Below are 26683 nucleotides of genomic sequence, written 5' to 3' on the forward strand. Positions count from 1 at the left end.
AAAGTACTCAGTTACTCTGTGCTGCTGTTCAGTGTAACTCCCATCATGTCCACTAGATGGAGACACTGCCCCCCCCCCCAGAAGAATAACATGCACATGTCCTTTATCAGCACTAACAGTCACACCTGTGTTTACCTGCTTCATTATCATCATTAATGTCAATAAAACATTTTCATCTCTGATTCTAAAACACGTTCAGCTTCATACATGAGACTAACTCTGTTTATTATCTTCACTGAGATTTTCCTCTGTGCAGGTTTGAAGCGGTGTTCACCCTGAGAGGAGGAGCACTCTCCCTCCTCCTCCACCCTCTCTCCACCCAGCAGGAAGGAGGAGAGAGGGAGGAGGAGGAGGACAGAGGGAGGAGGAGTGTTCAGGGATCTGACGCAGTGTGAGCTGCCGCCGCCTTCACTTCCACTCCCCGCTGCCAGGAAGAGCCACAGCGGCTCCGAAAGCCCGGAGAAAGGCGCGGATAAACCCGGGAAGAGCGACCCAGAGGGACGGGGTCCGGAGGCGATGAGGCCGCCTGTGACGGGCGGACAGTCCCCGCGACACCGGACCGAGGCTTCGGGCTGAAACCCGGAGCTGTGACGGCGGCGGTTTGTTCTCATTGTTGCTGAGTGGCGCAGGAGAAAAGGATGCCTCCGCGGACACACACGCTCCTCCTGCTGCCGTCGAAAAGCTCGATCGTTTCCCGACACTTTCTCTCCTCCCCGACCGAGGCTTCGTTGTTGAGGAGCGCGCTGATTTCTGCAGGAGCCCGTCCACCATGCTGCCCGCTCAGGATCCATGAAAACTCTCAATGAAAACAAGGAGGAGGAGGAGGAGGGGTCCGGCTGCAACGCCATGGAGGACAAGGAGAACAATCTGAAAACGGCCAGGTTGTGGAGGGATGCCGCCCTCCGCTCCAGGAAGCTGCGGAGCAACCTGCGCCAGCTCACCCTCTGCTCCAAGAACAACCAGATCACACTGCCCGACGACATAGCCGAGATAGAGGTGCTCAACCTGGGCAACAACTCCCTGCAGGAGCTGCCAGATGGGCTGGGATCCACCCTCAACAACCTGCGTATCCTGGTCCTCCGCAGGAACAAGTTCACCGCCGTCCCCCGGGTGGTGTTCGAGCTGGGGCAGCTGGTGGAGCTCGACATGAGCCACAACTGCCTGAGGAGCCTCTCTGAGGGCGTGGGTCAGCTGAGGGGGCTGAAGAAGCTATGCATCAGTCACAACAAAATCCAGAATCTGCCGGCTCAGATTGGAGCGCTTCAGCTCCTGGAGGAACTCGACATCAGCTTCAACGACCTGCACGACCTGCCCAGGTCCTTCTCCAGCCTCGGCAGGCTGCGGACGCTGGATGCAGATCACAACAAGCTGAACCAGTTCCCCCCTGAGATCCTGGCCCTCGGCGAGCTGGAGGAGCTCGACTGCTCCGGGAACAAGTTTGAGGCGTTACCAGCGGACATCATGAAGCTGCGGTCCATTAAAATCCTGTGGCTCAGCAGCCTTCATGTGTCCACCTTACCTGACACGTTCTGTCACCTGCACAACCTGGAGAGCCTGATGCTGGATGGAAACAACCTCAGCGTGCTGCCGCCTTCCTTTGGAAATCTACAGAGACTCAAAATGATCAACTTGTCCTCTAACGAGTTCGAGAACTTCCCCCAGGTTATTTTAAGCATCACAGGATTAGAGGAACTTTACCTGAGCAGGAACAAACTGACTCATATTCCTGAGGAGATTGGGCAGCTGGTGAAGCTGGTGAACCTTTGGCTGGACAACAACAACATCACGTATCTGCCCGACTCCATCGTGGAGCTGGAGAAGTTGGAGGAGCTTGTTTTACAGGGTAACCAAATAGCCATACTTCCAGATCACTTTGGAAAGCTGTCCAAAGTGAACATCTGGAAGGTGAAGGATAACCCTCTCATCCAGCCTCCGTATGAGGTGTGTATGAAGGGGATCCCTTACATCGCTGCCTATCAGAAGGAGCTCGCTCATTCCCAGCTCGCCGTGAAGCCGCGACTCAAACTGGTCCTGATGGGGATGAAAAACGCTGGGAAAACCAGGCTGAGGCAGAGCGTGGTGAGCAGACAGCAGGACGTTAAAGGAATCCAGGGAAATAGAGGAATCGAAGTCACTAACTGGGTGGCCGACGCCGATCGCTGTCTCACGTTTCTAGTTTATGATCTGTCAGGGAAGCAAAACTACGACCTCATCAAACCCTTTTTTCTGTCCCCCGGTGCTCTCTACATCCTCGTCGTCAATCTCAAAACGTATTCGCCCAAGAACTTTTACGCCCACGTCGGGTATTTCCTCCACCTCCTCAGTGCCAAAGTACCCCACGCTGTAGTGTGCTTGGTGGGCACGCATGCAGACCTGTGTGGAGAGGTGGAGGTGGAGGAGAAGAGTCTGGACATTCACAGACAGATCGGCCTACAGGAGAAGAGGGACATCCAGAGCCTGAGGAGCCTGGCTCTGCAGGTGGACCAGGCGCTAGAGCAGGGCTACAACGTCCGCACCTCCAGCCCTCACGTCCTCTTCTACGGCGTCTCGGACAGGAACCTGAGGCGGAGGAAGGCTCAGCTGCAGTACATGCTGAACCACCGGCTGCAGATCCTGTCTCCTGTCCTGAGCGTCAGCTGCACGGAGACGCAGAGGAACATCCAGAGGCTGAGGGAGAAGCTCATGTCGGTTGCAGACCACAGGGACATCTTCCCCAACCTCCACCGCGTGCTGCCAAAGTCCTGGCAGATGCTGGAGGAGTTGCACTTTAAGCCCAAAGACTTGTGGCTCTCGTGGTGGGACTCGGCCCGTCTGGGCCTCCAGGCGGGGCTCACGGAGGACCGGCTGCAGAGCGCCTTATCCTACCTGCACGAGAGCGGGAAGCTGCTGTACTTCGAGGACAGCATCACTCTGAAGGAGTACGTTTTTCACAATCTTCCACGGTTCATTGCAATTCTTAACGTCTTCTTCCAGAGGGACGAGTCCACGCTGTTGGACCGGCTCCTGTCTGAGGGGGAGAGGGGGGACAAAGGGAGGGTGAGTCTGGTTATAGAGGACGAGAAGGGAGAGAACCTCAGGGTGACCCATTTGCAGCACCATGTGGAGGGCTTCCTCCAACACGGCCTTCTGCCCTCCAACGTCATCCGCCTGCTGCTCAGACCGCTCATCCAGACCCAGCAGGACCTCCACCTCATCATGGAGCTCCTGGAGAAGATGGGGATCTGCTACTGCATCAACAAGCCCCGCAGTAAGCCTCTGAACGGGGCCACGGTGTGGTACAAGTTCCCCAGCTACGTCAGCAGCGAGGAGCCCCGGGCGGAGCCCCAGGCGGAGGCCTCGGCCGGCGGCAGCTCTCTGCCCCAGTGTCACTTCTTCTCCGTGGAGCAGCTGCACATCCAGTACAGCTTCCCCTTCCTGTTTCCTCCGGGACTGTTCGCTCGCTTCAGCGTGCAGATCAACAGCCACGTGGTCCAGAGGTCGGACGGCCGGCACCAGATCTTTGCCTACAGAGGTAAAGTCCCCGTGGTGATCAGCCACCGGCCCTCCAAAGGGAAGCTGCAGGCAGAGACTCTGTCCATTGCCAGCCACGCCTCGCTGCCCAACATCTGGACGGCGTGGCAGGCCGTCACTCCGCTGGTGGAGGAGCTGAACGTGTTGCTGCAGGAGTGGCCCGGCCTGCACTACTCTGTACATATTCTCTGCTCCAAGTGCCTCAAGAGAGGGTCGTCCAACCCACACGCCTTCCCAGGTAAGTCCTTCTCTTCATCCTCGTTTTCACTCACCAAACACCCTCAGCTGTCTGTGCTTCATCACAACAAACACTAACCATCGTCTCCTTATTTACAAAATCCTGCAGGAGAAATGTTTCGACCCGTCGGTGCTGCAGCTGATTATCATGTTTATTATCTGACAGTTCTTTTCTTCATTAATCATTTAATGTTATAAAACACTGATGCTGTTATAACGTCCCACAGTCCAGAGAGACGTGTTCTCTGTGTTTCAGTTTCAGTGGGAACAGAGAGAAATATGAGCTCCTAACAGAATCTAAACTAATGTGTAGGTTGTACTAATAAATGCACAGTGGAGAAGGTGAAACAGAGAAGTGTTTGACATTTTATACTCAGTTTATCATGAGGTGTAAACAGATGCTGTTGTTGTGTTTTCCTGGTGTCAGCTGATCTGCAGGTCACATGACCAATCAATATGCTGCAGAAACAGTCTGAATGTTTGTGAGTGTCGATGTGTTGAGGCTGTGACAGAAACATGGCGTCATCCTGGAGGGGGGGGGGTAAACAAAGGCTGCTGCCTCTGACATTAGATTAGACAGAGATGGGGGGGGGGCACAGGGGTGGACCCCCCCCTCAGGGCAGAGATAATCCTCGGTGCAGTGATGGAGGACCTGACCTGGTTTCACTGTCTGTCTCAGACTGAAGTGGACCCCCCCCCCCCCCCCCGGTTGTTCAGTAACTCTGGAGTCATGTGATTTAATGTGAAGCTGAAAGTCCTGTTATTGGATTTAGTTTGGATTGAAGTGGTGTCAGTTTCAGTCATGTGACCACAGGATCACTGAATCATTCGTCCTTCATCACGAGCTGAAGCTCAGTGTTGTTGCTGTTTAATATTCTGTCGTTTGGTTTGTTCCTGGTTCTGATAGCCCCCCCCCTCCTCCAAATCCTTCCTCTCTCAGTCTCTGGAAAGTCAGTTCTCTCCTGTGGATTAGTTCCTGTCTGCATCATTTCACATGAAGTCTCAGGTTTTCAGAGCTTTTATTGTGGCGGGTCGAGGCCTCGGACACAGACCAGTGATTATAAAACAGCTCAGACCTGCAGCTGCAGATCTGAGATTATGATCTGCAGCTAAATCCTGCTTCTCATATCAGACTGTTTCACACAGAAAGAAATGAACAGCTTCAGTCTCAGGTCTGAGGGTTATCTATCCTCTCTTCATGTCTCTCTGATCAGCTGTAACAGGAGCTAATAGTTGAATTGATAATGGAAATGATCAGTAGAAGCAGCTCTGTCAGTGACTTCAGGGAAGAGGTTTGTGATCAGGACCAAACTTCCTCTGCAGACCTGAAATATAAAATACTAACGAGGTGGAGGACTCCTGTCCTGTCCTTGTTATTAATGAGAAGAACTGTGTGTTGTTGAGAGGAAAGTGCAGCAGACAGGAACGTGACTGCGGATGTGATAAAATAGTTTGTGTGATGTTTAATGAATCATTTCATCTGTGTGATAAGAGACAGAGGAATTCTGTGTGCTCAGCCGCTCGACTCAGATCAGGAAACACTTTGTGTTTGTGAAGCTGGAGAAAGAAAAGTGTCAGTGGAGCAAAGAAACAGCTTTTTATCAGGCGGCAGGAATTTCCTCTCTGGGTCATGTGACGCATCCAGTTCATAAACAGAGGTCGTCTGATGGAGCTCAGCTGCTCTCAGGGTCTGAGGGGGGACTCAGGTGTGGAGACGGGTCCACTGTGACTCTGCAGCTTCGTTAGTGTTTCCACGGCGACCGCAGGACAACAGGAAGTGAAACACCAAACTGAACCAGGATCAGATTCATATTAAACAGTTTCTCCTGAAACCTGACAGGTCTGCAACAAACACACAACCTGACATCATGATACAAGATAACAACACACACACACACACACACACACACACACACTATGGTCCATTTCCATTTAGCTCTGAGCTCTTCTACAAAAGCCTTTCTTCTTAGAAAGTTAGTGAGAGTTTGAAAGAGCGTGAGTAGAAACACAACGAGGCTGTAAAGGTGGACTGGTGAGTAGATGGGTTTTCATGTTAACGTCCCCGACAACCTCTGTAGTCTCATTTAGACACTCGTTAGCAACCGCCTTTTTTAAGACACGTAAAAGCTTCAAACATCAGGAGTGGGGGATTTACTGACCCATTTTATGTCGGAGAATAAAACCTGAAAATGTCTTGAGCTTGTGTTAAAACCACAGACCTTATTTCAGACATTTAACCAGAAACACACTGACAACAGGAAGAGCTAACATGCTAACATGCTAACTGACTTCCTGGTTTCAGGACTCTGTCTCCAGCTGTATGTGTCATGTGACTGTTTTGGTCCAGTCATGATGGAGTGATCACACCTGGTTTACTTGTGAATGATGTGGATAGTTTGAGTGCTGTGGGAACTCTGTGTTTCAGCTGTCACCTGCAGGTTAAAGCCTGGTGACTCCACCTCCACCTCCTCAGGTTTTAGAGACTGACTGAGCGGTGTTTCGTCGGTCACCGTGCTCAGACACATGCCTTTGGAACGAGGTCTCTCGGCTCATGTCGGAGCTCAGTGTGTTTCATCAGGCCTTTTATGGACATGATATTTTTGGCTGCAGAGTGAAGGCTCCACAGAGCGGAGCAGACTAAACACCGGCCTCTGCTCAGACTCGGACTCTGTCCTCAGCTTCAGTGTCAGGTCCACTTAAATTTAGTTGGACTCAGAATAGACTGTGACAGAGGAGACGCTGGTCCCGACTCCACAGGTTAAAACTCAGACTGATATGATGAACCAGCTCTGATTGGCTCTGATGCTGGTGGAGTTAGTGACAGTAAACACATCAGTCTGCTCCACCTCTGAGTGTGTGTGAGGTGAACTCTGACCCTGAGCTGTCCATCAAACCTACAGCCTGAAACCATCAGTGATTTCAAAGATGACCTGATGAGTTCAGTCATTTCTCCCAGACACAAACTTAACTCTTTTTCAGTGAGTTGTTGATCAGACTCGTCCTCCGTCACAGTACAGTACACACAGTGTACAGGGTGTACAGTGTACAGTGTACAGTGTACAGTGTACAGTGTACAGGGTGTCACATGTTGCGGAGCAGTACTTTCACTCTTGCTGTGGATCTGCAGTCTCAGTCTGACTCCCTGCTGCTGATCTTAATCCACTTAGAGGATCTGTGGGGATTAAACCCAGTTCAGATCCAGCAGTTGAGCAGCGATGCGTTCAGGCGCACTCTATTGAAGTCTCTCTGTAACAGGAGCGGCCCTACCTGTCCCTCAGGTGTGTGTGAGTGTGTACCTGTCAACAGGTTTTATTACACAGCTGTAAAACACACAGTAAATCATGTGATGAGCCGATGCCTCCTGGGAAGACTTTTCACTCTGAGCTTCAGACGAACATGTGGAGGGACTGAGGCTGAGCTTCAGTGTGAGCATCGATAAAGGATCATCCAGCAGTAACAGTAAAGGTTGATGATCGTCAGGTCGTTGGTTGTGTTTCCCTCTGACTCTCAGTTTGGATGTGCTCTGCTGTCAGAAACCAGGACACCTCTGCGTCAGTGTTGGGTCAAACAGGAAGTCCATGTGCAGGTTTGGTCTCTGGCTGTTGGAGCTGCAGCTCAGTAACGTTGCAGTGAAGTTTGGAAAGAGGTGGACGGCAGCCAGAGGAAATACCACTGTAGTTCTCCTGCTCCTCCTCTGCCCAGAAAAACACTGCTGCTGCTGAATGCTGGGAAATGACAGCAGCTCAGTCTGAGGCCAGAGCCCACACAGATCCGACCTGAGCTGCTTCTTACTCAGAAAAACGCAGACGGACTGAAATGTTTTACTGAAGACGTCAGAAGCTTTTATCTTGGGCCTCGGTCCTGACTCTGACTCCTCATGATAGAGGAAACTGTGACTGTGAACGCTGCTCAGCTGATGTTCAGACTGAACAGAGTCTTTGTCCGGGAGCAGACGGACAACACACGGTTCACAGAGCGTCACATCAGGCTCCCAGCCGGCACACAGACCCCGTCAGACCGAGCTCATCACTGAGGGGGGGGCCACAGACTGAGGGGGGCCAGACTCAGACTCAGACTTTAACTTTGTACATGTTGTGATCTGATAGAGAAACTCTCTCTCTTTCTCTGACGTTGCGTTCAGGTTCCGTCTTCATTTTTCTGACACAACTTTACTTTGACACTTTCACAGGAAGCGATCTTCAGTTCTGTCTTTAACTGTTCACGTTTTATTCACTGTATCATTAAAAATATTCATGACAAGAAACAACAGCTTGAAAAAAGACATTAACAAGAGAAACAGCTCCGTGTGGAAAGACCTGTGTTTTTACTCGGGTCGGTCCAACCTGACGGGTCGGCAGAGGAAACAGAGACGTTACAGCATGAGTCTGAATCAAAGCTGCAGCCTGTTCAGACACGTCTGTCAGGAAGTCTGATGCACATCAGACCTGGTCTCAGACTCTGTTTGAGACCAGGTCTGTTTATCTGGTGAGAGGATGAGCGTCCTGTTACATCACCCTGCAGTAATCCTGCTGCATTATCTCAGACATGTGACTGAGGCGCTGCTGCGGGTGGAGGCTGGAGGCTGGAGGGTGGAGGGGGTTGGGATGTACACAGAGGATTTTCTGGGTAGATCTGTGGTGACGGTGGATCCCTGAACGCCTCGTCATCAGCTGAGGTCATGAGCTGTTTGTTCTCCTGTCTGAGTCAAACGTTTAGCTGAGGAGGAAACAGGTTAAATCAGTGTTTAATCAGACTTTATTTATTTATGGAGAGATGAGTGTTTGTTGTTGTAATACTCACTGTGGCCACAGGAGGCAGTGCACATCATTTGGTTGTTGGATGTAACTTGTGTTTGAAGTGCATGAAGAAAGAAATGAGCGGTTTTAGTGCCTTTTAGTCTGAGATGGAGCTACAAGTATTCAGATACTAACATGAGTAAAAGTACCACAACACTTTTATTAAAGAGTATTTTTCGGCTCTATATCTCTACCAGACTCCATTGAGAAAAACAGGGATTTAACCAGGAGCTGCTGGAATACCACTGCCTCCATCTGTTAGTGTGTCTGTGTTACTGTGTGGTACATTTACTTCAGTAAAGTATCTGATTACTTCTTCCACCACTGAAAGTCACAGTAACACACACACACTAACAGATGGAGGCAGTGGTATTCCAGCAGCTCCTGTTAAATCCCTGTTTTTGTCAGTGGAGTCTGGTGGTGATATATCACGATGTTTCTGGTTAAACAGTTGTGATCTTCAGCTTTAAGTTTCAGTCTTGTTGATGTGATAATCATCTCTGTCTTCGTGGTCCCGACCTTTAACTCCTCACAGATGTTAAACGTCTTCAGAGGAAGCAGCAGAGTTCAGTCTGGTGGTTCTGGGAGCTCTGAGTCCTGACAGCAGCAGAGACCACGACGAGGTGTTTGGCTGCTGAACTCATGTCTGCTCACCACGACCGACCAACGATTTGTCAGCACACGGCTCAGTGAATCAGGAGTCCCTGACCCTGGTGTTATTATCAGCTCCGGTCTGGTTTTAGAGTCTGCAGTGAAAACCAGGACCAGTCCTGTTTCTGGACCCAGTTTACTGTGGTCATTCATTAAGAACTGCAGAAATTCTGGGGGCAGGTGAGACGCTGAATATGATCTGTGAACCAGGCCCCTGAACGCAGCACAGACAGAACTTACAGAGGTGGTGTCAGTGTTAACAGCTTTAAAACTGACCCCAGGTCAGACTGAAGCAGGAGCTCCGTCTTTCTCAGTCGTGTTGTTGTGACACAGTTTCCGTCCTGAGCTGAACCAGGATCAGCAGCTGAGCGACTCCAACTCTGGCAGAAACCACAGGGTGTTGACCCTCAGACTCACATTTCACTTTCTATTTTGAGACGTTTAGTGGAAGTTGAGAAAGTCCCTGTGACTCTGAACAGTTACTCTGCTCAAACAGGAAGTTTGAGTCTGATTTCTGAGGAACAGATGTTGAAGAGCTGTGAGTTGAACAGATCACCTGAGGACACCTGGAATATGACGTTAGAGGAGCTTTAACCGGCTGATCAGCAGCTGATCGATCCGTCAGCTCAGTGATCGATCAGCTCAGTGATCGATCAGCTCAGTGATCGATCAGCTCAGTGATCGATCAGGTGTTTTCAGGTTCCTCACAGACGAAGACGATGAGACGTCAGAGTAAATCCTCCTGCAGCTGTGGTGTTTGATCTCAGCTGCACGAGGCCACTTTATCTCATCACACACACGTCAACAGCTGGAACACACACACACACACACACACTCTGTGTGTGTGAGGATGACCTGACTGTGAGGAGGTAAGAACACACCTGGCTGCAGGTCAGAGGTCACCTCCTGGTGAAACCTGTTTCAGATGTAAAGCAGAGGGTCAGTGGTCTGATCTGGACCTGAGCTCAGACCTGCACAGAGTCCAGACCCACTTCTTTCTGCTCTGTTTCCTCTGCTGCAGGAAGCAGGACACACATTCCAGTCTCTGAGACTCAGAGTGTGTGTTCAGAGTGTGTGTTCAGGGGTGTCAGAGGTGGTGGGGTGTCAGGGGTGTGGGTGTTCAGAGTGTGTGTTCAGAGAGTGTGTTCAGAGTGTGTGTTCAGAGAGTGTGTTCAGAGTGTGTTCAGAGTGTGTGTTCAGAGAGTGTGTTCAGAGTGTGTGTTCAGAGAGTGTGTTCAGAGAGTGTGTTCAGAGAGTGTGTTCAGAGTGTGTGTTCAGAGTGTGTGTTCAGAGTGTGTGTTCAGAGAGTGTGTTCAGAGGTGTCAGGTGTGTTCAGAGTGTGTGTTCAGAGTGTGTGTTCAGAGTGTGTGTTCAGAGAGTGTGTGTGTTCAGAGTGTGTGTTCAGAGTGTGTGTTCAGAGTGTGTTCAGAGTGTGTGTTCAGAGTGTGTGTTCAGAGAGTGTTAATCCTCAGGCTGAGCCTTTGGCCTCTGACAGCAGCTGTTCTGCTCCTCATCCATTCATCCTCACTGCTCACTGTCTGCCACTCTGGACTCTGCTCCTCCTCTCTCCTCCTCCTCCTCTTCCTCCTCCTCCTTCACATGTTGACATGTTCCAGGTCCTCAGACCTGAGTCCACCTGGAACCTGAGCTGAGGTCTATTTGTGGACCAGGTCTAGTTTTCTGACTCCAGAGGACGGAGTCTCACATCTGAAGCTGGTCTGAGGGCTCATGTGGACTAAGTGAAGGTGGGACAGTAAGACAATGGTCTCTGTGTCCAGGTCTTCATCTCAGTGGGACTCTGCTGGTTCAACAGAATAAAATCCATGTGACCATCAGAAACAGTGTGTGTGCAGAGACAGACAGACAGAGACAGACGACGTTACGGCTCCATTTCCCATCATGCTTTGGTGGAGGCGGAGCTCTCAGTGGGGCGGTGGTCAGACTTTATTCCCCCTGAAATCTGTCGTCTGTCACATCAGCTGATTCCAGCTCCTTTGTTCTGGATCCTCAGTCTGACCCGGTTCAGTTCTCCTCCTCAGTGGGGGGGTTCCCCTCATTAATATGGAGTGAGAGTGACTCTGCAGAACAGAGACAGATTCAAGCTGCTGCTTCAGGACAGAGACACATTTCTATTTTCAGCTGAAGACTGTAAATATTTAAACAGGAGGAGGAGGAGGAGGAGGAGGAGGAGGAGGAGGAGGAGGAGAGGAGGTTCACAGTCTGTCCTGTTCAGAGTTTTATTCTGTTGGACTGTCTGCAGATGAGCAGCTGGTTGTTGTTGTTGTTGTGTTGTTGTTGGCACTTCCTGTTTGTTACAGCTCAGAGAGGAAGTGGAGGAACCTGTGTGTTTATTGACCTGTTGTAGCAGCTGTTGTTGTTGTGTTGTTGTTGTGTTGTTGTTGTTGTTGTTGTTGCTGTTGTTGGTTGTGTTGTTGTTAGTGTTGTTGTGTTGTTGTTGTTGTTGTTGTTGTTGTGTTGTTGTTGTTGTTGTTGTTTGTGCTTGTGTTGTTGTTGTTGTTGTTGTTGTTGTTGTTGTTGCTGTTGTTGTTGTTGTTGCTGTAGTTGTTGTTGTTGTTGTTGTTGTTGTTGTTGTTGTTGTTGTTGTTGTTGTTGCTGTTGTTGTTGTTGTTGTTGTTGCTGTAGCAGCTGTTGTTGTTGTTGTTGTTGTGTTGTTGTTGTTGTTGCTGTAGCAGCTGTAGCAGCTGTTGTTGTTGTTGCTGTAGCAGCTGTTGTTGTTGTTGTGTTGTTGTTGTTGTTGTGTAGCAGCTGTTGTTGTTGTTGTTGTTGTTGTTGTTGTTGTTGTTGTTGTTGCTGTAGCAGCTGTGTGGTCAGACTCTCAGTTCCCTGTGTCTCTCAGCTTCATCTCTGTGGTTCACAGTGACTGTACAGACTCATGTTGTCACTCTGCTCCGTGTGATCGGACTCAAACTGCTGATGTGTTTTATTCACGGTCAGAGAAGAAGCTCAGGATGAGGAGTGTCTCTGAGTTTCAGTGTGTTTGGCTCGAGTCCAGAACTCCTCAAAGTCCTTCACTTCCTCCTCTGAGACTCTGAGACTCTGAGCAGAGGACGAAGTGAAGTGGGACGTTTGGAAACAGTGAATGGAGCTCAGTGAGACTCCGGGAGTTTCCTGGAGACAGGAAGAAGTTTTCCTGCTTCCAGAGAAGAGTGTTTCCTTTTAAGGCTGCGGGAGGAGGGAGTGAGGGAGGAGGAGGAAGGAGGAGGGAGGAGGAGCAGAGCAGAGCAGGAATGTAAATGATTTGTCTACCTGCTGATGGTGTTTGAGGAGGGGGGGGGGGACATTCCTGCTTCTTGATGTCAGGTCTTTGTGGGTTAGTGTGTGACTCCTCTCAGTGAGAGGGAGGAGGAGGAGGAGGAGGAGGAGGAGGAGGCTCTGACCTAGTTCAGGACACAGTCAGACGTTCTGAGGAAAGAACAAACACTCCTTCATTTCCTGTGAACTCAGAGCCTTAAAACCTGATTCCAGGTCAGTTTCTGTGACAAGTTCAGTCTAATGTTAAAGCAGATCAGAGGGTTTCAGTCAGACTGAGTTTAACTGATGAACCTGCTGAGGAGAGACCCGATGATGATGAAGACTCAGTCCGAGGAACTCCAGACTCAGAGAGAATCGATGAGTCTGATGCTTGAATGCTTTAATGCCCAGGAGGAGTGAACCTGCAGGTTTCATCGTAGCTCCACACAGACTGAACATCATCGTCTGCTCATCTGGGATTATAATCCACACTCTGCCCTGAAGACTCTGAGGGTCTGTGTCATGTGACCACAGCAGGTTCAGATACTGCACGGTAAAATCAGGTCAGAGTGTGTGTGTGTGTGTGAGATAAACCCAGATCAGACTCTGGGCTGATTGGGGTTTTATTGAGCTGATGTCCTGAAAAACAGGCATTAATATGTGACTGTAATCCTCAGTTTCCACTGAGGTCATGTGACTGAAACACAGAGCTCCTCCAGGTTCAGTCTGGATCTGAGATCTGGACTGATGTGGTCTCTCCTGGTCTCAGTGAGGATGAAGAATCTCTCTCTGAGTGTGTGCGTGCGTCGCCACACGAACTCTCCCACGTTTGAATCTTTATTTAAACACAGGCCGAGAACATGAAGCCACAGAGGACTCGTACTCTCACAATGGCTGGCACTCACACAGGAAACTACACACACACACACACACACACCACACTCACTCACACTCACTCAGCTGCTCAGGCTGCATCACTTCCCCCTGAGTTCAGTCTGTCAGGCAGCGCTCAGCCTCCATCACTAACACTGATGTTTGTTCTCATCAACACTGAGGTGAAGCCACAAACAACAGTGTTGGAGAGACTGAGCTGAGACCCCTGCTGGTCTCTGCAGGTCTCTACAGGTCTCTGCTGGACTCAGTGAAGAGACGCTGCCATCTAGTGTCTGAATAATGGCCCTGTTACACGTGGTTCTTTGTTAGAAACATGATGGGACTGATCTCAGACCAGTGGTTTCAGATTTACAGTGACATTTCCAGGAGCTGAACAGTTTGATGTCGTGTCTTTCCCTCCAGCATCAGACCTGATGAATCATCCTCATTTACTGCTGTTTAACTGATCTGAGAGCAGACTCCTGCTCTCTGCTGTTTGTGTGCTTCACTGTTCACTTCCTGGTTGTCTGACAGGTGTGTTGTTTACCTGTGCAGGTGAGCTGCTGAGCCAGCCGCGGCCCGAGGGTCTGACCGAGATCATCTGTCCAAAGAACGGCTCGGAGCGGGTCGACGTGGCTCTGGTTTACCCCCCGACCCCCACCGTGGTCAGTCCCTGTCTCAAATGATCCCTCCCCCACCTCCTCCATCACCCCCCCCCAGCCCACCTCTGACTCCTCTACACCTGAACACCTACACCTGAGCCTCCAGCTGACGGCAGCTCTGCCTCACCTGTATGTACACGCCCTGCTCTTCACCTGTGGAAACTCAGACGACGAACCAACTCAACGTCTTCTGTTCCAGGTTGTTCAGCTCGATTACTGACCTCCTCCTGCTGCTGCTCCTCCTCCTCCTCCTCCTCCTCCTCCCCTCCCCTCCTCCTCCTCCTCCTCCTCCTCCTCCTCCCCCCCCCCCTCCTCCTCCCTCCTCCTCCTCCTCCTCCTCCCCCCCCCTCCTCCTCCTCCCCTCCTCCCCTCCTCCCCCCCCTCCTCCTCCTCCTCCTCCTCCTCCTCCTGCTCCTCCTCCTCCCCCCCCCCTCCCCCCCTCCTCCCCCCCTCCCCCCCCCTCCCCTCCTCCCCCTCCTCCCCCCCCCTCCCTCCTCCTCCTCCTCCTCCTCCTCCTCCTCCTCCACCTCCTGCTCCTCCTCCTCCTCCTCCTCTTCAGACCAAATCGTCCTCTCTGCTCTGACTATTTAACGGAGGATATTTGAATCGTTTCTAAACAACATGAGAGAAACTCTTTTCTTACGATTTGTCCTGAGCGTCTTTTTCACTCTGAGAACGTGGCGGAGCGGCGGCGGCGGCTCAGGTCGTCTCACCTGGTTAAAGACACAGACAGAAGATTTTTACTGGACTGAACCGTTGTGCAGCGTCTGTCTATCTGACCACAGCTGTGCACAGAGAGCAGGACGACAGACATGAAGACGTGAAGCAGAGGAAGAGGTTTACTCTGTGTCTGCAGCTTAGAGCAAAATGAAATCTGTCTGTCCCTAGTTTAAGTTTAAAGTTTAACTCTGGTATTTTTAAACCTTTTCTCATGTTTGGAAACGATTGACAAAAATCTTTAGAATCAGTGCAGCATTTCTCTGCCAGACTCCATTGACAAAAACAGCAAACACAGGAGCTGCTGCAATACCAGTATGTTATAGTGGTTCAGTAGGAAGTAATCAGATCTACTGATAAACACACAACCACACACTAACAGATGGAGGCAGTGGTATTCCAGCAGCTCCTGGTTAAATCCCTGTTTTTGTCAATGGAGTCTGGTGCTGATATATAGAGATGTTTCTGGTTAAACTAAAAGGTTTATTTCTGTAGGAATCCTAAGGCCCAGGTTCACATTTACCAGAGTCATCTTTAACCTTTAAACTCATGTTGTCTGGAGCTCGCTGCGTTTATTCTGTGGTTTGAACTCAGCTGCTGTTTCCTGCAGAAATTAATCAACTGTCTGAGGTTTAAAGGAACAGTTGAACATCACGGTGGGAAATCTGTTCATTCACTCTCTGTCTGTCTGCAGTACATCATGAGGATTCAGTTATTGTCTGGGAAAATGTTCAACACAAAGTCAAATCTAAGATGAAATGAAGGCTTGTTTTCAGGCTTGATTTTCCTTCCAGAGCATTTCACTTGTTTGTTCTTAATAAGATGATATAACCTGTTATTGAGACTAAGTTGTTTAACTCTTGAAACTAGAATTACCAGGATTATAACGCTGCAAAAACTCAGCTCTGAAACAGAAAAGAAAAGCAGTCAAATGTGGGAAATGTTAGTGAAAATAAGGAAAACTGTGTTTTATTTAAAAATATTGGCAGGTGAACTTTCTCTGATCTGTTTGCAGATACATTAAAATGCTATTTCCTCAGTTTTAATCCTTTTTCTTGTGTTTGTGAGCTGAGGTTTTGCATTGTGTGAGCTACATTAAACGGATTAAACTCTGTATTTATGATGATTTAAAGATGATAAGACTGTGTTGTTCTGGTGATATCTCTAACTCTCTCCTCAGCAGGTGAAATGCAGAAATCCTAAATTCTTTTCCGTAATAAGCAGCTTTGTGAGGAAACTTGAGCAGGAACGTCTCCTCCCTGTGCAGAGCTTCGGTTCAGCTGCAGATATAAAAACCATGGGAAGTTTTATGCCAAGGATACAGAGTGGGATCTGTACAGATATTTATCTTCGTGTCTGACTGAAGCACGTCTCCTGTGTCAGATGTGACTGTAAATAAACTGATAGGAGATGATTCTGGTGTGTGTGTGTGAGGAGAAGAGCATCAGGTCTTTCTCAGTCTTTGTTTCACTTCGTGTGGTCTCAGATTCATTTCTGTACGTTTTTCACTGTCAGAGGAAAATACTGAACTCTGATAAGGGAAATGTTTTTTCTGTTTTTTCAGTTTTTTTGTCTGATGTAAATAATATCTTTATTTTTGTATGTTGACACGCGGTGTCACCACTCGAGCTTTGACATTATTTACAGTGCAATGTTGTGCATGACTCACTGTGAGAGTGCACACAGGGTTTTCTATGTAGCTGGTTCCAACATCTCACAGTGCAACATGAAATACCAAATACAAATAAACCAATAACTGGCTTTAGTACCACTGAACTGTGTGTTTGTTCTTTTCAAATCCATCACACAAAGCTTCTGTCCTTTACACACTGAACATACAGTCAGTGTTTGATCACATTATCTGAATTTTGTGTTTGAATCTAGTGTTTATCTGAACCAGAAACATCTCTATATATCAGTACCAGACTCCATTGACAAAAACAGGGATTTTACAGAACAGTACATTAGTTAGCTGTTAGTTAGTTAGTTAGTTAGTTAGTTAGTGTTACTGTGTGACTTTCAGTGGTGAAATAAGTATTCAGATACTTTACTGAAGTAATCAACAGGAGTCAATATTACAAACATGTCCTCTGAATGAACTGTGAACTAATGGTCTGTTAGCAACAGAGCTAATAAGTAATAAGTCATTTAGCTAGCTTTTTAGCTAAATAACAGTTAGCTAGTAAGCTTGTAACTTTTCTTCTACACTGGAAACAAACAGTTGTTAATGCTAACGTTAGCTATGTAGCGATAGCAAAAACTTAACAAATTAACAATCAGTGAGAGTTTATAGCACAGAGCTGTGAACTACTGGCTTGTTAGCGACTGAGCTAACAAGTTTTCTAACTGTCATTTAGCTAAAAGTTAGCTTCTTGACAACAAGCTCGAGCTAACTGTCAGTGAAGGACTAACAGAGAATAATGTATATATGGTCTGTTGTGAATGTGTACAGAGGGATGTATAAATGAAGGAGAACACTTGGGCCATATTTTCTCACATCTGTCTCTGACAGACTCAGATTATTATTCTCATAGTCTGACAACATGATGATAGGATTCCTACAGAGCAGAGGAAGATCCTTTAGTTTAACCAGAAACATCTCTATATATCACCACCAGACTCCATTGACAAAAACAGGGATTTGACCAGGAGCTGCTGGAATACCACTGCCTCCATCTGTTAGTGTGTCTGTGTTACTGTGTGGTACTTTTACTTCAGTAAAGTATCTGATTACTACTTACTCTGATTCCACCACTGAAAGTCACACAGTAAGACAGACACACTAACAGATGGAGGTATTCCAGCGATATAGTAGTGATATATGGCGATTTAAAAAAGGATCAAACGCGGAGTTACCCTTTAACATTAATATTGTTAACTAACTACCGTTTAGGATTTTAATGATTCGTGTTTCTCAGCCGCTGTAGTTGAATTTTAAACCAGCTTCCTGGCTCCGTCTCCCTGAGGCGCCGTGCTCCTCCTGTCCGACAGGGGGCGGTGAATCTCACAACAGGAAGCAGAAGAAGCGGAGCCCCGGCCCCGGCTCTCCCTCTTCCTTTCGCGGCCTCAGAGGTAGGAGCTCAGTCCCGCATATGAAGACCAGAATCTGTGTTAAATCTGCATTAAATCTTCGCCATCCTGCTTTTTAACTCGCTGGGTTTAGTTCAACATCTTTACACTCATCAGGCGAAGTTAGATGTTTGAGTATGGAGCCGTAAAATCTGGTTTTATTTTAGTATTGAAGAAAAGATGCCGGGTTGGTGGCTAGCACGGTTGTCCGCCATGTTGGCTGCGTCTGAGGATTAAAACGGAAACATTTAACGATTTAAAATCAACTTTAACTTTGTTCCTGTGGGTTGTTTGTGTCTGCGGCTGTTGGTAGAGGTTTATAAAGTCAGCTGCTGTTTCTCTGTTATTCTGTGAAGTGGTTGTAGCCGTGAGTTGAGCTAATGCTAACCAGCAGCAGTCATGAGGAGCCTGCTGTGGTTTAACTCAAATTAAACTGAACATTTTTCTCCGCAGATTTTCTCAACATGGTCCGCTACTCTCTCGACCCCGAGAACCCGACTAAATGTGAGTACCGGCTCAGACTGTGTTTCAGAGTTAGTCCGGATGCTGTGATGACTTCTTAGGACACCTTTGGATTTAACCATGAAAACAACTGAATGAAAGAACTGAGCTTCCACATGTTAACAACACATTTACTGCAGTAACGAGCTGTTCTGTGTCGGTAAACAGTTTGGTTTTTATTATTGCAGCATGCAAGTCGAGGGGCTCCAACCTCCGGGTTCACTTCAAGGTAAGCCGGGTCTGATGGATCCACATGTTGGCCCAGAGTTTCTGTTCAGACTGTTTTTACTGGTTTAAAACACACAGCAGTTTTAGCTGAAGTTCTTAGTTTAGACAGTTTGTTACTGAGAATGTGCCTCTGGTCTTTATCTTGTGTGATGAGAAACTGAATTATGGCTGAACATGATCAGTAGTTAGAGACAGGCAGTGAGGAGTGTTCAGAGGGAGTTTTCACACCTGTAGTTTGTTCTGGTTCAGATCAGTTTTATAAACCTGCAGCGTTTTCCTCTTGGTCTGGACATTGACTTCAGGTCTCAGTCACAGCAGGTCTCTGTGGTCCAGGTCTCAGTCACAGCAGGTCTCTGTGGTCAGGTGAAGCAGATTGCCATGACGACCTTTTAGGACACCTTTGTATGAACCATGAAAATAAACCTGAATCTGAGCGATCTGTGAATCACTGACTCCATCTTCACTGTTGGTTTAATGGAGCTGGTGATGTCATCACTCACCTGTAAAGACTGAAGATCCTGTGACCGTCTGTTCTGACGTATCCCAGAATTCAAAGCACAGACAGCTGCAGAGTTCAGACTGGACTGAGACCACCTGTCTGAGTTCACAACCAAAACCAACCAGAGTCTGATTTAACTGGAACAAACACAGGTTACTGATGACATGAACTAACATCATAGAGGAGTCTTCAGTGATAATAATTCTAATGTTTAGTTGAACATGGATCAAAACCCAAAGAGAGAATCTTCAGAGAGACGAAGCAGGAACTGACCCCTCTGAGGTTTCTGATCATGATCTGGTTCTAAGAGCTGCAGGAACTTCACTGTTTCACTGAACTGATTCTTTAGGTCGTGAATAAAAACAATAATCAGTTAGTAATCAGAAAGTGAACTGAACTACTTTAACCTGTGATTAGTCTGAACACCTGTTATTATTTGGTTGCTCTGTCAGCCAGTGTTTACTCTGTTAAATCTGATAAACAGTCATGTTAGAAAATCTGTAACAGTCTGTAGAGGAATCAGGGTCTGGGTCTGTAGAGGAGTCAGGGTCTGGGTCTGGGTCTGTAGAGGAGTCAGGGTCTGGGTCTGGGTCTGTGTTGATGTCGGTGGTTGTGTCCTGAACAGAACACCCGTGAGACGGCCCAGGCCATCAAAGGCATGCACATCCGCAAGGCCAACAAGTACCTGAGGGACGTCATCGTCCAGCACCAGTGCGTCCCTTTCCGTCGCTACAACGGCGGCGTCGGCAGGTGTGCCCAGGTGAGTTCAGACCGGTCGTGTAGAGTCTGTTAGACGCTGCAGTGATGACTTTCTTAGGACACCTTTGGATTAAAGATGAAACGACCGAGAGTGACTGAGCAGCGGAGGTGAAGCAGCCTGACGCTGCAGCAGAGAAACTCCTCTGATCCACTCTGTCACTTTCAGGCCAAACAGTTCGGCTGGACTCAGGGACGCTGGCCCAAGAAGAGCGCCGAGTTCCTCCTGCACATGCTGAAGAACGCCGAGAGCAACGCTGAGCTCAAGGTGCGTTCACTGACACAGCTCAGACTCTTCATGTTATCAGATCAGAAATCACTGGATTCAGAACTAAAGTTTCTCATCCACATTTAAACTGTTTACTCACTGAGTCACATGATCAGACCGAGCTCAGTCTGAGTCTGTGGGACTTGATTTTCCAGTGTTGATGTTACAGCAGATGTTGAGCTGTTAGAAACATGTTGACCTCAGGTCTCAGTCACAGCAGGTCTCTGTGGTCCAGGTCTCAGTCACAGCAGGTCTCTGTGGTCCAGGTCTCAGTCACAGCAGGTCTCTGTGGTCCAGGTGAAGCAGATTGCCATGACGACCTTTTAGGACACCTTTGTATGAACCATGAAAATAAACCTGAATCTGAGCGATCTGTGAATCACTGACTCCATCTTCACTGTAACTGGAGCCTGAACCAGCTGTCTGAGGTTAAAGCTCTGGGTCTGACCTGGTCTGGGTCTCTGCTGGTTTCAGGGTCTGGACGTGGACTCTCTGGTCATCGAGCACATCCAGGTCAACAAGGCTCCCAAGATGAGGAGGCGTACGTACCGCGCCCACGGCCGCATCAACCCCTACATGAGCTCGCCCTGCCACATCGAGATGATCCTGACCGAGAAGGAGCAGATCGTCCCCAAACCAGAGGAGGAGGTGGCCCAGAAGAAGAAGGTACAGTCCACTGAGACTGGGAGGTCATGGCTTGGGGGGGGGGCTGGGGCATGTTGCACTGATGACTTCTTAGGACACCTTTGGATTCACCATGAAAACAAACTGTTGAAACTCTGAGCAGCTGAAACCCTGAGTCTGGGTCTGGGTCTGAATCTGATGGTTTAATAACTGAGTGTTTGTTTCTCTGCAGGTTTCACAGAAGAAGCTGAAGAAGCAGAAACTGATGGCACGGGAGTAAAAATACTAATAAAACTCAAGACTGGTTATTGTCTCTCTGCTCTGTTTTCTTCCTTCATCACAGTGAGATGATCACACACACACACACACACACACACACACACACACACACACACACACACACACACACACACACACACACACACACACAGCTTCACACGTTCACACTGTTCTACAAACTCAACATCAGAGTCTGAGGCTGTCAGATCAATGAAACTTTAACCCTGAGGACACTGAGCCTCTGCAGCAGCACTGCTCTGATTTAAGGTGGAATGACCACTGGAAAGTCAGGGAACTACATTTCCCATCATGCCCTGGGTACAGGAAATGTGTTTTGTTTTTTTTTCTATTACAATTTACTGAACATTTCGATTTGAAATACACATCAAATTACAAAAAAACTCATTTGAGGAAACATTTGCTTGCGTTTGAAACAAGCTCACAACACATTAACAAGATAATATAAAATAAAATCACAGGTTGACATTTTAACAAAAGTGCTTTAAGTGGATTAAAAGAACAGGATTGTAACTTTAAAAGCAAGAGGCTTTGACTTTGTTTCATTAGTTCATTGATAGATTTTCTCCTGATGTTAAATAGTTCTTAATTTCATATTTAAAACCAGTTTATGGTGGGTTTGCTGTTTTTCCATTTCTTCTTGTGTGTATGATATTTTCCCATAATGAGAATTATGGATACCTTTGTTGACAGACCGTCCATATAAAGACACATGGACTCATGTTGACGCTGCAGAAAAACTGAACAAAAGACAAAGTGAAGAAGCTTCAGAGGAAGCAGCAGTCTGAGCTTCAGGTCTCAGGACTAACTCAATATTTCATATTAATCCAGGACATCAGAGTCCCTCTGACTCTGGATCAGAGTTGCAGCTGTTTCTGATGTTTAAAGTAAAACAAACGTTTTGTTTTCAGCTTCATATCAATGACCTGACGTGTGAAATAACGTCTGCTGATCTCTGATCAGTTTGAGTGTCAATCTGAGGTCCACAGCTTCACTGAGTCTGTCAGACTCTGACCTGACACCTGGTCCTCCAGGTGTCGGTGCAGTTCTCTCTCTGGCCACAGGGAGGCGTCTTTGCACCAGGTGACCTGAGTCTGTAACAAACAGCAGGTGAGCAGAGGAACTTCCTGTTTCCTCTTCTTGATCATCAGCTGATTGTTGGTAATAATTAACGATCAATAACGTTCATGAGTTCTGTGTCCTGCAGTACACAGTTTAACATGATGTCCGTGAACTCATCAGATGACCTGATGTCAGTGCAGTTCTCTGTCTGACCACAGGGGGGCGCTGTCTCCTCACCTGACGCTCACAGACTGAGTCTTTAAAACGTGAGTTTACATTTCAAACCTCTGTTCAGATGTTGATCTGATGCTGTTCGACACCTGCAGGTTATTGATTATTGATTAGTGATTATTAGATCCACAGAGTTCAAAGAGAAGCTGATGATCATGGAGCAGATTTTATTTTAATTTAGAAATAAACAGATGGAACAGTTCGGTTTTTATGAAATATTTCCCTCATTGATTCTGAATCTGAGCCAGTCCTCAAACTAACGATCAGTTTCATTATTGATCAATCTATTGATTATTTTTCAATGAACTGATTCATCGTTGTCAGAAAATAATAAATCAGATGTAAAACTCGCCTCGTTTAATTTAATTTAATTTAAATTCATTTAATTTAATTTAAATGAATTTAAATTCATTTCACAATTTTGTCGTCATTAGTGAAAACCGATCAGTTGTGTTATTGATTAGTTCACACGTGTTTCTTCTATTCAAACAGGCCGTGTGTATTTGTGTCTCCGCTCTGAAGGAAACTGATCTTTTAACAAAATTAAATCCGTTTTATTTTTAATTTTATTTTATATCAGACTGATCCAGGATCACGTGACTCGGGTTTTCTATGAAAGAGACTCTGACACAGAAAATTTATTCCGGACAAAACGGTTTGTTTGTTTGTTTGTTTGTTTATTTCTCAGTGAAGAATTATTTTCTTTCTCACAGAAAAATGTGTTTTTAAATTTTAGTTTCAGGCTGAAATCATCACGGACAGATTCATGTGATTAATGATTAATAATTCCTCTGAAGAAGACAGTGGTGATGGCTGAAAGCTCAGGGATAAACCTGTTAAAGTCTGCGGGTCCACCTGCTCATTAAATATTTAATTATCTGACCTTTTATTCAGAATTTATTTGACTCAAAAACAACAGATGTTTTTTTAATTTTCAGATTAACGTCAGTTCAGATTAAATTCATCTTTTATTTTCTGTTTTATTTGATTTAAATCTGTTGAATTTTTCCTGATTTTTTCTTCAAATCTGTAAAAATCTTTTTTCTGATTAAACTCATTTTTATTTTCTTCTTTTTTCTTCCTTCATCCAGTGAAACAGATCGGCGCTGTTCAGCCAATCAGGAGGCTCCCTAAACCCCGGCGGCTCTACGTCACTGTCAGGTCGTCCAATCCGGACAGAGGGCCCCCTCCCGGGCCGGCCCACCCCCCCGCTCTGTGTGTCCTCCTCTCAAACTTTGGACCGGGGCTGATAGACACCGGAGCAGATGATCAGCTTTTATTATCTCTCAGCTCCTCCGGCTCTGCAGAGACCTGGTCCTTCTTTAGTCCTGGCTTTGATCTGGACCTGGATCCGGGACAGTGTGCGCCGGGACCTGAACTCTTCCCGCGGTCTTTGGGTTTTTATTCTGAGAGGAAAACTTTGGATTAATCAGCGGACTGAGTCTGAGATGGGCTGTGAGTCCAGAACGCACCGGGTTTTGGTTTAGATCCAGTCTGGACTCTGTCAGGTGCGCAGGGCCCTAACCCCCCCATCCAGCCCTCCACAGAGACCCGCTCCCGTGCTCCCGGATCCCGCAGAGAAGTGATGTTAGCGGTGGGTCAGATGGACGGGTCCCGACAGAGCGCCTTCCTCCTCAGCACGCCGCCGCTGGCCGCTCTGCACAGTATGACCGAGATGAAGACCCCGCTGTACCCGGCCTACCCGCTCTCCTCCACCGGGCCCACCTCCTCTACCTCACCGGCCACCACCTCCCCCAACCCGGGCGGCATGGCCGTGTCCTCCCCGGGGATCAAGACGTCCTCGTCGGGCTCCCTGTCCTCGGGGCTCGGCTCCCCGCAGCAGTGCTCCTCCGCCACTCCTCACGGGATTAACGACATCCTGAACCGGCCCTCCGCCGGAGCCACGGTGGCCGTGGCCGCCGCCGCCGCCGCCGCCGCCTCGTCCTCGGCGGGGATCCTGTCGGGGCTGCCCCGGTTCAGCAGCCTCAGCCCGCCGCCGCCTCCCGGACTTTACTTCAGCCCCGGCGCCGCCGCGGCGGTGGCGGTGGCCCGGTACCCGAAGCCCCTGGCGGACCTCCCGGGCAGGACGCCGATCTTCTGGCCGGGAGTCATGCAGAGTCCGCACTGGAGGGACGCCCGGTTCGCCTGCTCCCCCCGTAAGTTCCCGAGACCCGGGACAGAGGCAGAGACCGGGTCCGCTCAGTTTAACCCGGGATAAAAAAAATCTGCTGAGTTTATTGAAGTAAAAACAGTTTGAGGCCTGAGTCTGGATCTGTACTGACCAGAGTGTGTGTGTGTGTGTGTGTGTGTGTGTGTGTGTGTGTGTGTGTGTGTTCTTGTTGCAGATCAGAACTCCGTGTTACTGGACAAAGACGGGAAGAGGAAACACACCAGACCCACGTTCTCAGGACAACAGATCTTTGCTCTGGAAAAGACTTTTGAACAAACCAAATATCTGGCGGGACCGGAGAGAGCGCGGCTGGCCTACTCTCTGGGCATGACGGAGAGCCAGGTCAAGGTACCGACCCCCCCTTACACTGTATTTACACCTGTACCCTCCTCTTTATCCTCCTCTTTATCCTCCTCTTTATCCTCCTCTTTATTCTGTGCAGTCTGAAATATCTTCATTATCAGGAGGTAGAAACAGGAAATAGAAGAAGGTGTAAAAACGCTTCTTTTCCTTCGTTTGATCTGTTTTATTTTTTTCTTTGGAAAAAAAAAACTAAATTTAATTTTATAATTTAGATTTCTAAATAAATGAATTAATGATGAATCAATAAAATATCGATAAAGAATCAGAGCTTCAGATTTGATTTTATTTGGCTTTAATTCTCCTGCCTGATTTTTTTTTCTTTTTTAATCTTAAATGATTTTTTTTTTTCATTCGTGTTAAATGGTCTTTATTATCAGAGGCCTTTCGATCGTTTAGACACGGGCTTCATCTCTGCTCCCATCATGCACCCTGTTCATTTCTGTTCCTCAGTGGAGATGGAGTAGAATAAAGTAGACCGGGACTCTGATGGTCCGGTGTTGAGTTTAAATGAAAATGTTCTGGTGTTTCTTTCTCTGCTGTCACATCGTTAAATCAGGAGAAAAGTGAACGGACTTCTGAACGTGTCTCTCGGTTTCAGGTGTGGTTCCAGAACAGACGGACTAAGTGGAGGAAAAAGCACGCGGCGGAGATGGCCTCGGCCAAGAAGAAGCAGGACTCGGAGACGGAGCGGCTGAAGGGGACCTCGGACAACGAGGACGAAGACGACGACTACAACAAACCTCTAGACCCGAACTCAGACGACGAGAAGATCACACAGCTGCTGAAGAAACACAAACCGGGCTCCGCGCTGCTGCTGCACACGTCGGAAAACGACAGCTCCTAATTCTCCTCCTGCTCCTCTGTCCGGACCCGGACCCGGACCCGGACTCTGGACTCTGGACTCTGCAGAGGTTTTGTTCGCTGACAGGTGGAGAACACTTCACGGACTCGCTCGGCCGCAGAACAGACGGTACTTCACTGTAAATAGAAGCGTGAGTTGTAAGAATAGAAATTATCAGCTGTGAATAATTTATGTGTAAAAAAAAAACAAGAAACGGTTTTTGTACAGACACTGCTCTGAGATCAGCTCACACACACTCCTGGTTTGGTTTTGTATTTTACACTAACACTCCTCTGAAAGTACAGGAGGAGATCCTGAACGCACCACACACACCTGTACATACACACACAGGTTTAATTTATATGTTAGTGTGAGTGGAGCCTGCAGCTGTATGAGCAGCTTCATGTATGATGCACTTTTATTTAATAAAAACTCCGAGCTTTGTTTCCTGTTTCCACACTGACGTTCAATTTAAATCTGACCAATATTCACCATTTATTATTATTATTATTATTATTATTATTATTATTATTATTATTATTATTGACAGCTGGATCTCTACCTGACATGTGCTCCGGTTTTTCCTCGTCGCTCCGTCGCTCTGCTGTTGGCGGTGAAGCGGAGCTGTTGGTTGGGAATCCTCCAGCTCTTTTCACGGTGTGTGACCGTGAAGCTTCACGGTTTCATCTTCAGCTCGTTTTTCTGTCAAATTGGAAAAATCAGCGGAGCGAGCTGCGGCTGATCTTTAATTTATCAGCTGAAACTCTGCGTCTGATCAGAGAGAAACACATTCATCAGCGGGGAAACGTCAGGAAACCGAAACAGACAAGATGTAAATGTTTGTTCCGAGCGGCTCTCCCGCTCTCTGCTGCCCGGGGCCGAGGCCGGCTGAGCGGCCAGGAGGCTGCTGCTCCCACCGCTGGACTGAACTTCAGTGTCCTCCTCACGGTCTGAAGCCTCAGCTGAACAATAATAATAATAATAATAATAATGATAATAATAATGATAATAATATAATTTATATTTGGTGTAATATTTAATATTCGTTTCTCATTAAACCGTGAACAGTAGAAATG

General features: G+C 47.8%; 3 protein-coding genes, 1 long non-coding RNA gene and 5 other non-coding genes across 11 annotated transcripts; all 9 read left to right on the forward strand.

Annotated features, from left to right (window-relative positions):
* Positions 1-330: 330 nt before the first annotated feature.
* mfhas1 (multifunctional ROCO family signaling regulator 1) lies at positions 331-14252 on the forward strand. The gene is made up of 2 exons (XM_018664550.2): positions 331-3748; positions 13875-14252. The coding sequence occupies exons 1-2, from the start codon at positions 790-792 to the stop codon at positions 14003-14005; spliced, it is 3090 nt and encodes a 1029-aa protein (XP_018520066.1). The 5' UTR covers positions 331-789; the 3' UTR covers positions 14006-14252.
* LOC127142758 (uncharacterized) lies at positions 10137-10576 on the forward strand. Its single transcript, XR_007813787.1, has 3 exons — positions 10137-10278; positions 10371-10513; positions 10546-10576. It is a non-coding gene; the product is annotated as an uncharacterized LOC127142758 (long non-coding RNA).
* A 3439-nt stretch (positions 14253-17691) lies between the features above and the next one.
* Positions 17692-20949, forward strand: rpl17 (ribosomal protein L17). Its single transcript, XM_018664549.2, has 7 exons — positions 17692-17770; positions 18221-18271; positions 18457-18497; positions 19621-19755; positions 19921-20019; positions 20494-20685; positions 20876-20949. Exons 2-7 carry the CDS (start codon positions 18232-18234, stop codon positions 20921-20923), a joined length of 555 nt encoding a protein of 184 aa, XP_018520065.1. The 5' UTR covers positions 17692-17770; positions 18221-18231; the 3' UTR covers positions 20924-20949.
* LOC127142824 (small nucleolar RNA SNORD58) lies at positions 18311-18381 on the forward strand. Its single transcript, XR_007813901.1, has one exon. It is a non-coding gene; the product is annotated as a small nucleolar RNA SNORD58 (small nucleolar RNA).
* On the forward strand, positions 18870-18934 carry LOC127142825 (small nucleolar RNA SNORD58). Its single transcript, XR_007813902.1, has one exon. It is a non-coding gene; the product is annotated as a small nucleolar RNA SNORD58 (small nucleolar RNA).
* Positions 19792-19858, forward strand: LOC127142822 (small nucleolar RNA SNORD58). The gene has a single exon (XR_007813899.1). It is a non-coding gene; the product is annotated as a small nucleolar RNA SNORD58 (small nucleolar RNA).
* On the forward strand, positions 20327-20391 carry LOC108875550 (small nucleolar RNA SNORD58). The gene has a single exon (XR_001959896.2). It is a non-coding gene; the product is annotated as a small nucleolar RNA SNORD58 (small nucleolar RNA).
* LOC127142823 (small nucleolar RNA SNORD58) lies at positions 20739-20807 on the forward strand. Its single transcript, XR_007813900.1, has one exon. It is a non-coding gene; the product is annotated as a small nucleolar RNA SNORD58 (small nucleolar RNA).
* A 117-nt stretch (positions 20950-21066) lies between the features above and the next one.
* On the forward strand, positions 21067-26051 carry nkx6.1 (NK6 homeobox 1). Of its 3 annotated transcripts, none has more exons than XM_018664548.2 (5): positions 21067-22268; positions 22814-22888; positions 23325-24389; positions 24579-24751; positions 25365-26051. In XM_018664548.2, exons 3-5 carry the CDS (start codon positions 23819-23821, stop codon positions 25608-25610), a joined length of 990 nt encoding a protein of 329 aa, XP_018520064.1. In that variant the 5' UTR covers positions 21067-22268; positions 22814-22888; positions 23325-23818; the 3' UTR covers positions 25611-26051. The 3 variants fall into 3 exon arrangements, with proteins under 3 accessions (XP_018520064.1, XP_050928599.1, XP_050928600.1); XM_051072642.1 differs by lacking the exon at positions 22814-22888 and having other exon boundaries at positions 21067-22050; positions 22148-22268; XM_051072643.1 differs by lacking the exon at positions 22814-22888 and having other exon boundaries at positions 21067-21735; positions 21852-22268.
* The last annotated feature ends 632 nt before the right edge of the window (positions 26052-26683 follow it).

This window comes from Lates calcarifer, linkage group LG9 (assembly GCF_001640805.2).
Source record: "Lates calcarifer isolate ASB-BC8 linkage group LG9, TLL_Latcal_v3, whole genome shotgun sequence".
NCBI classification, from domain to species: domain Eukaryota; kingdom Metazoa; phylum Chordata; class Actinopteri; family Centropomidae; genus Lates; species Lates calcarifer.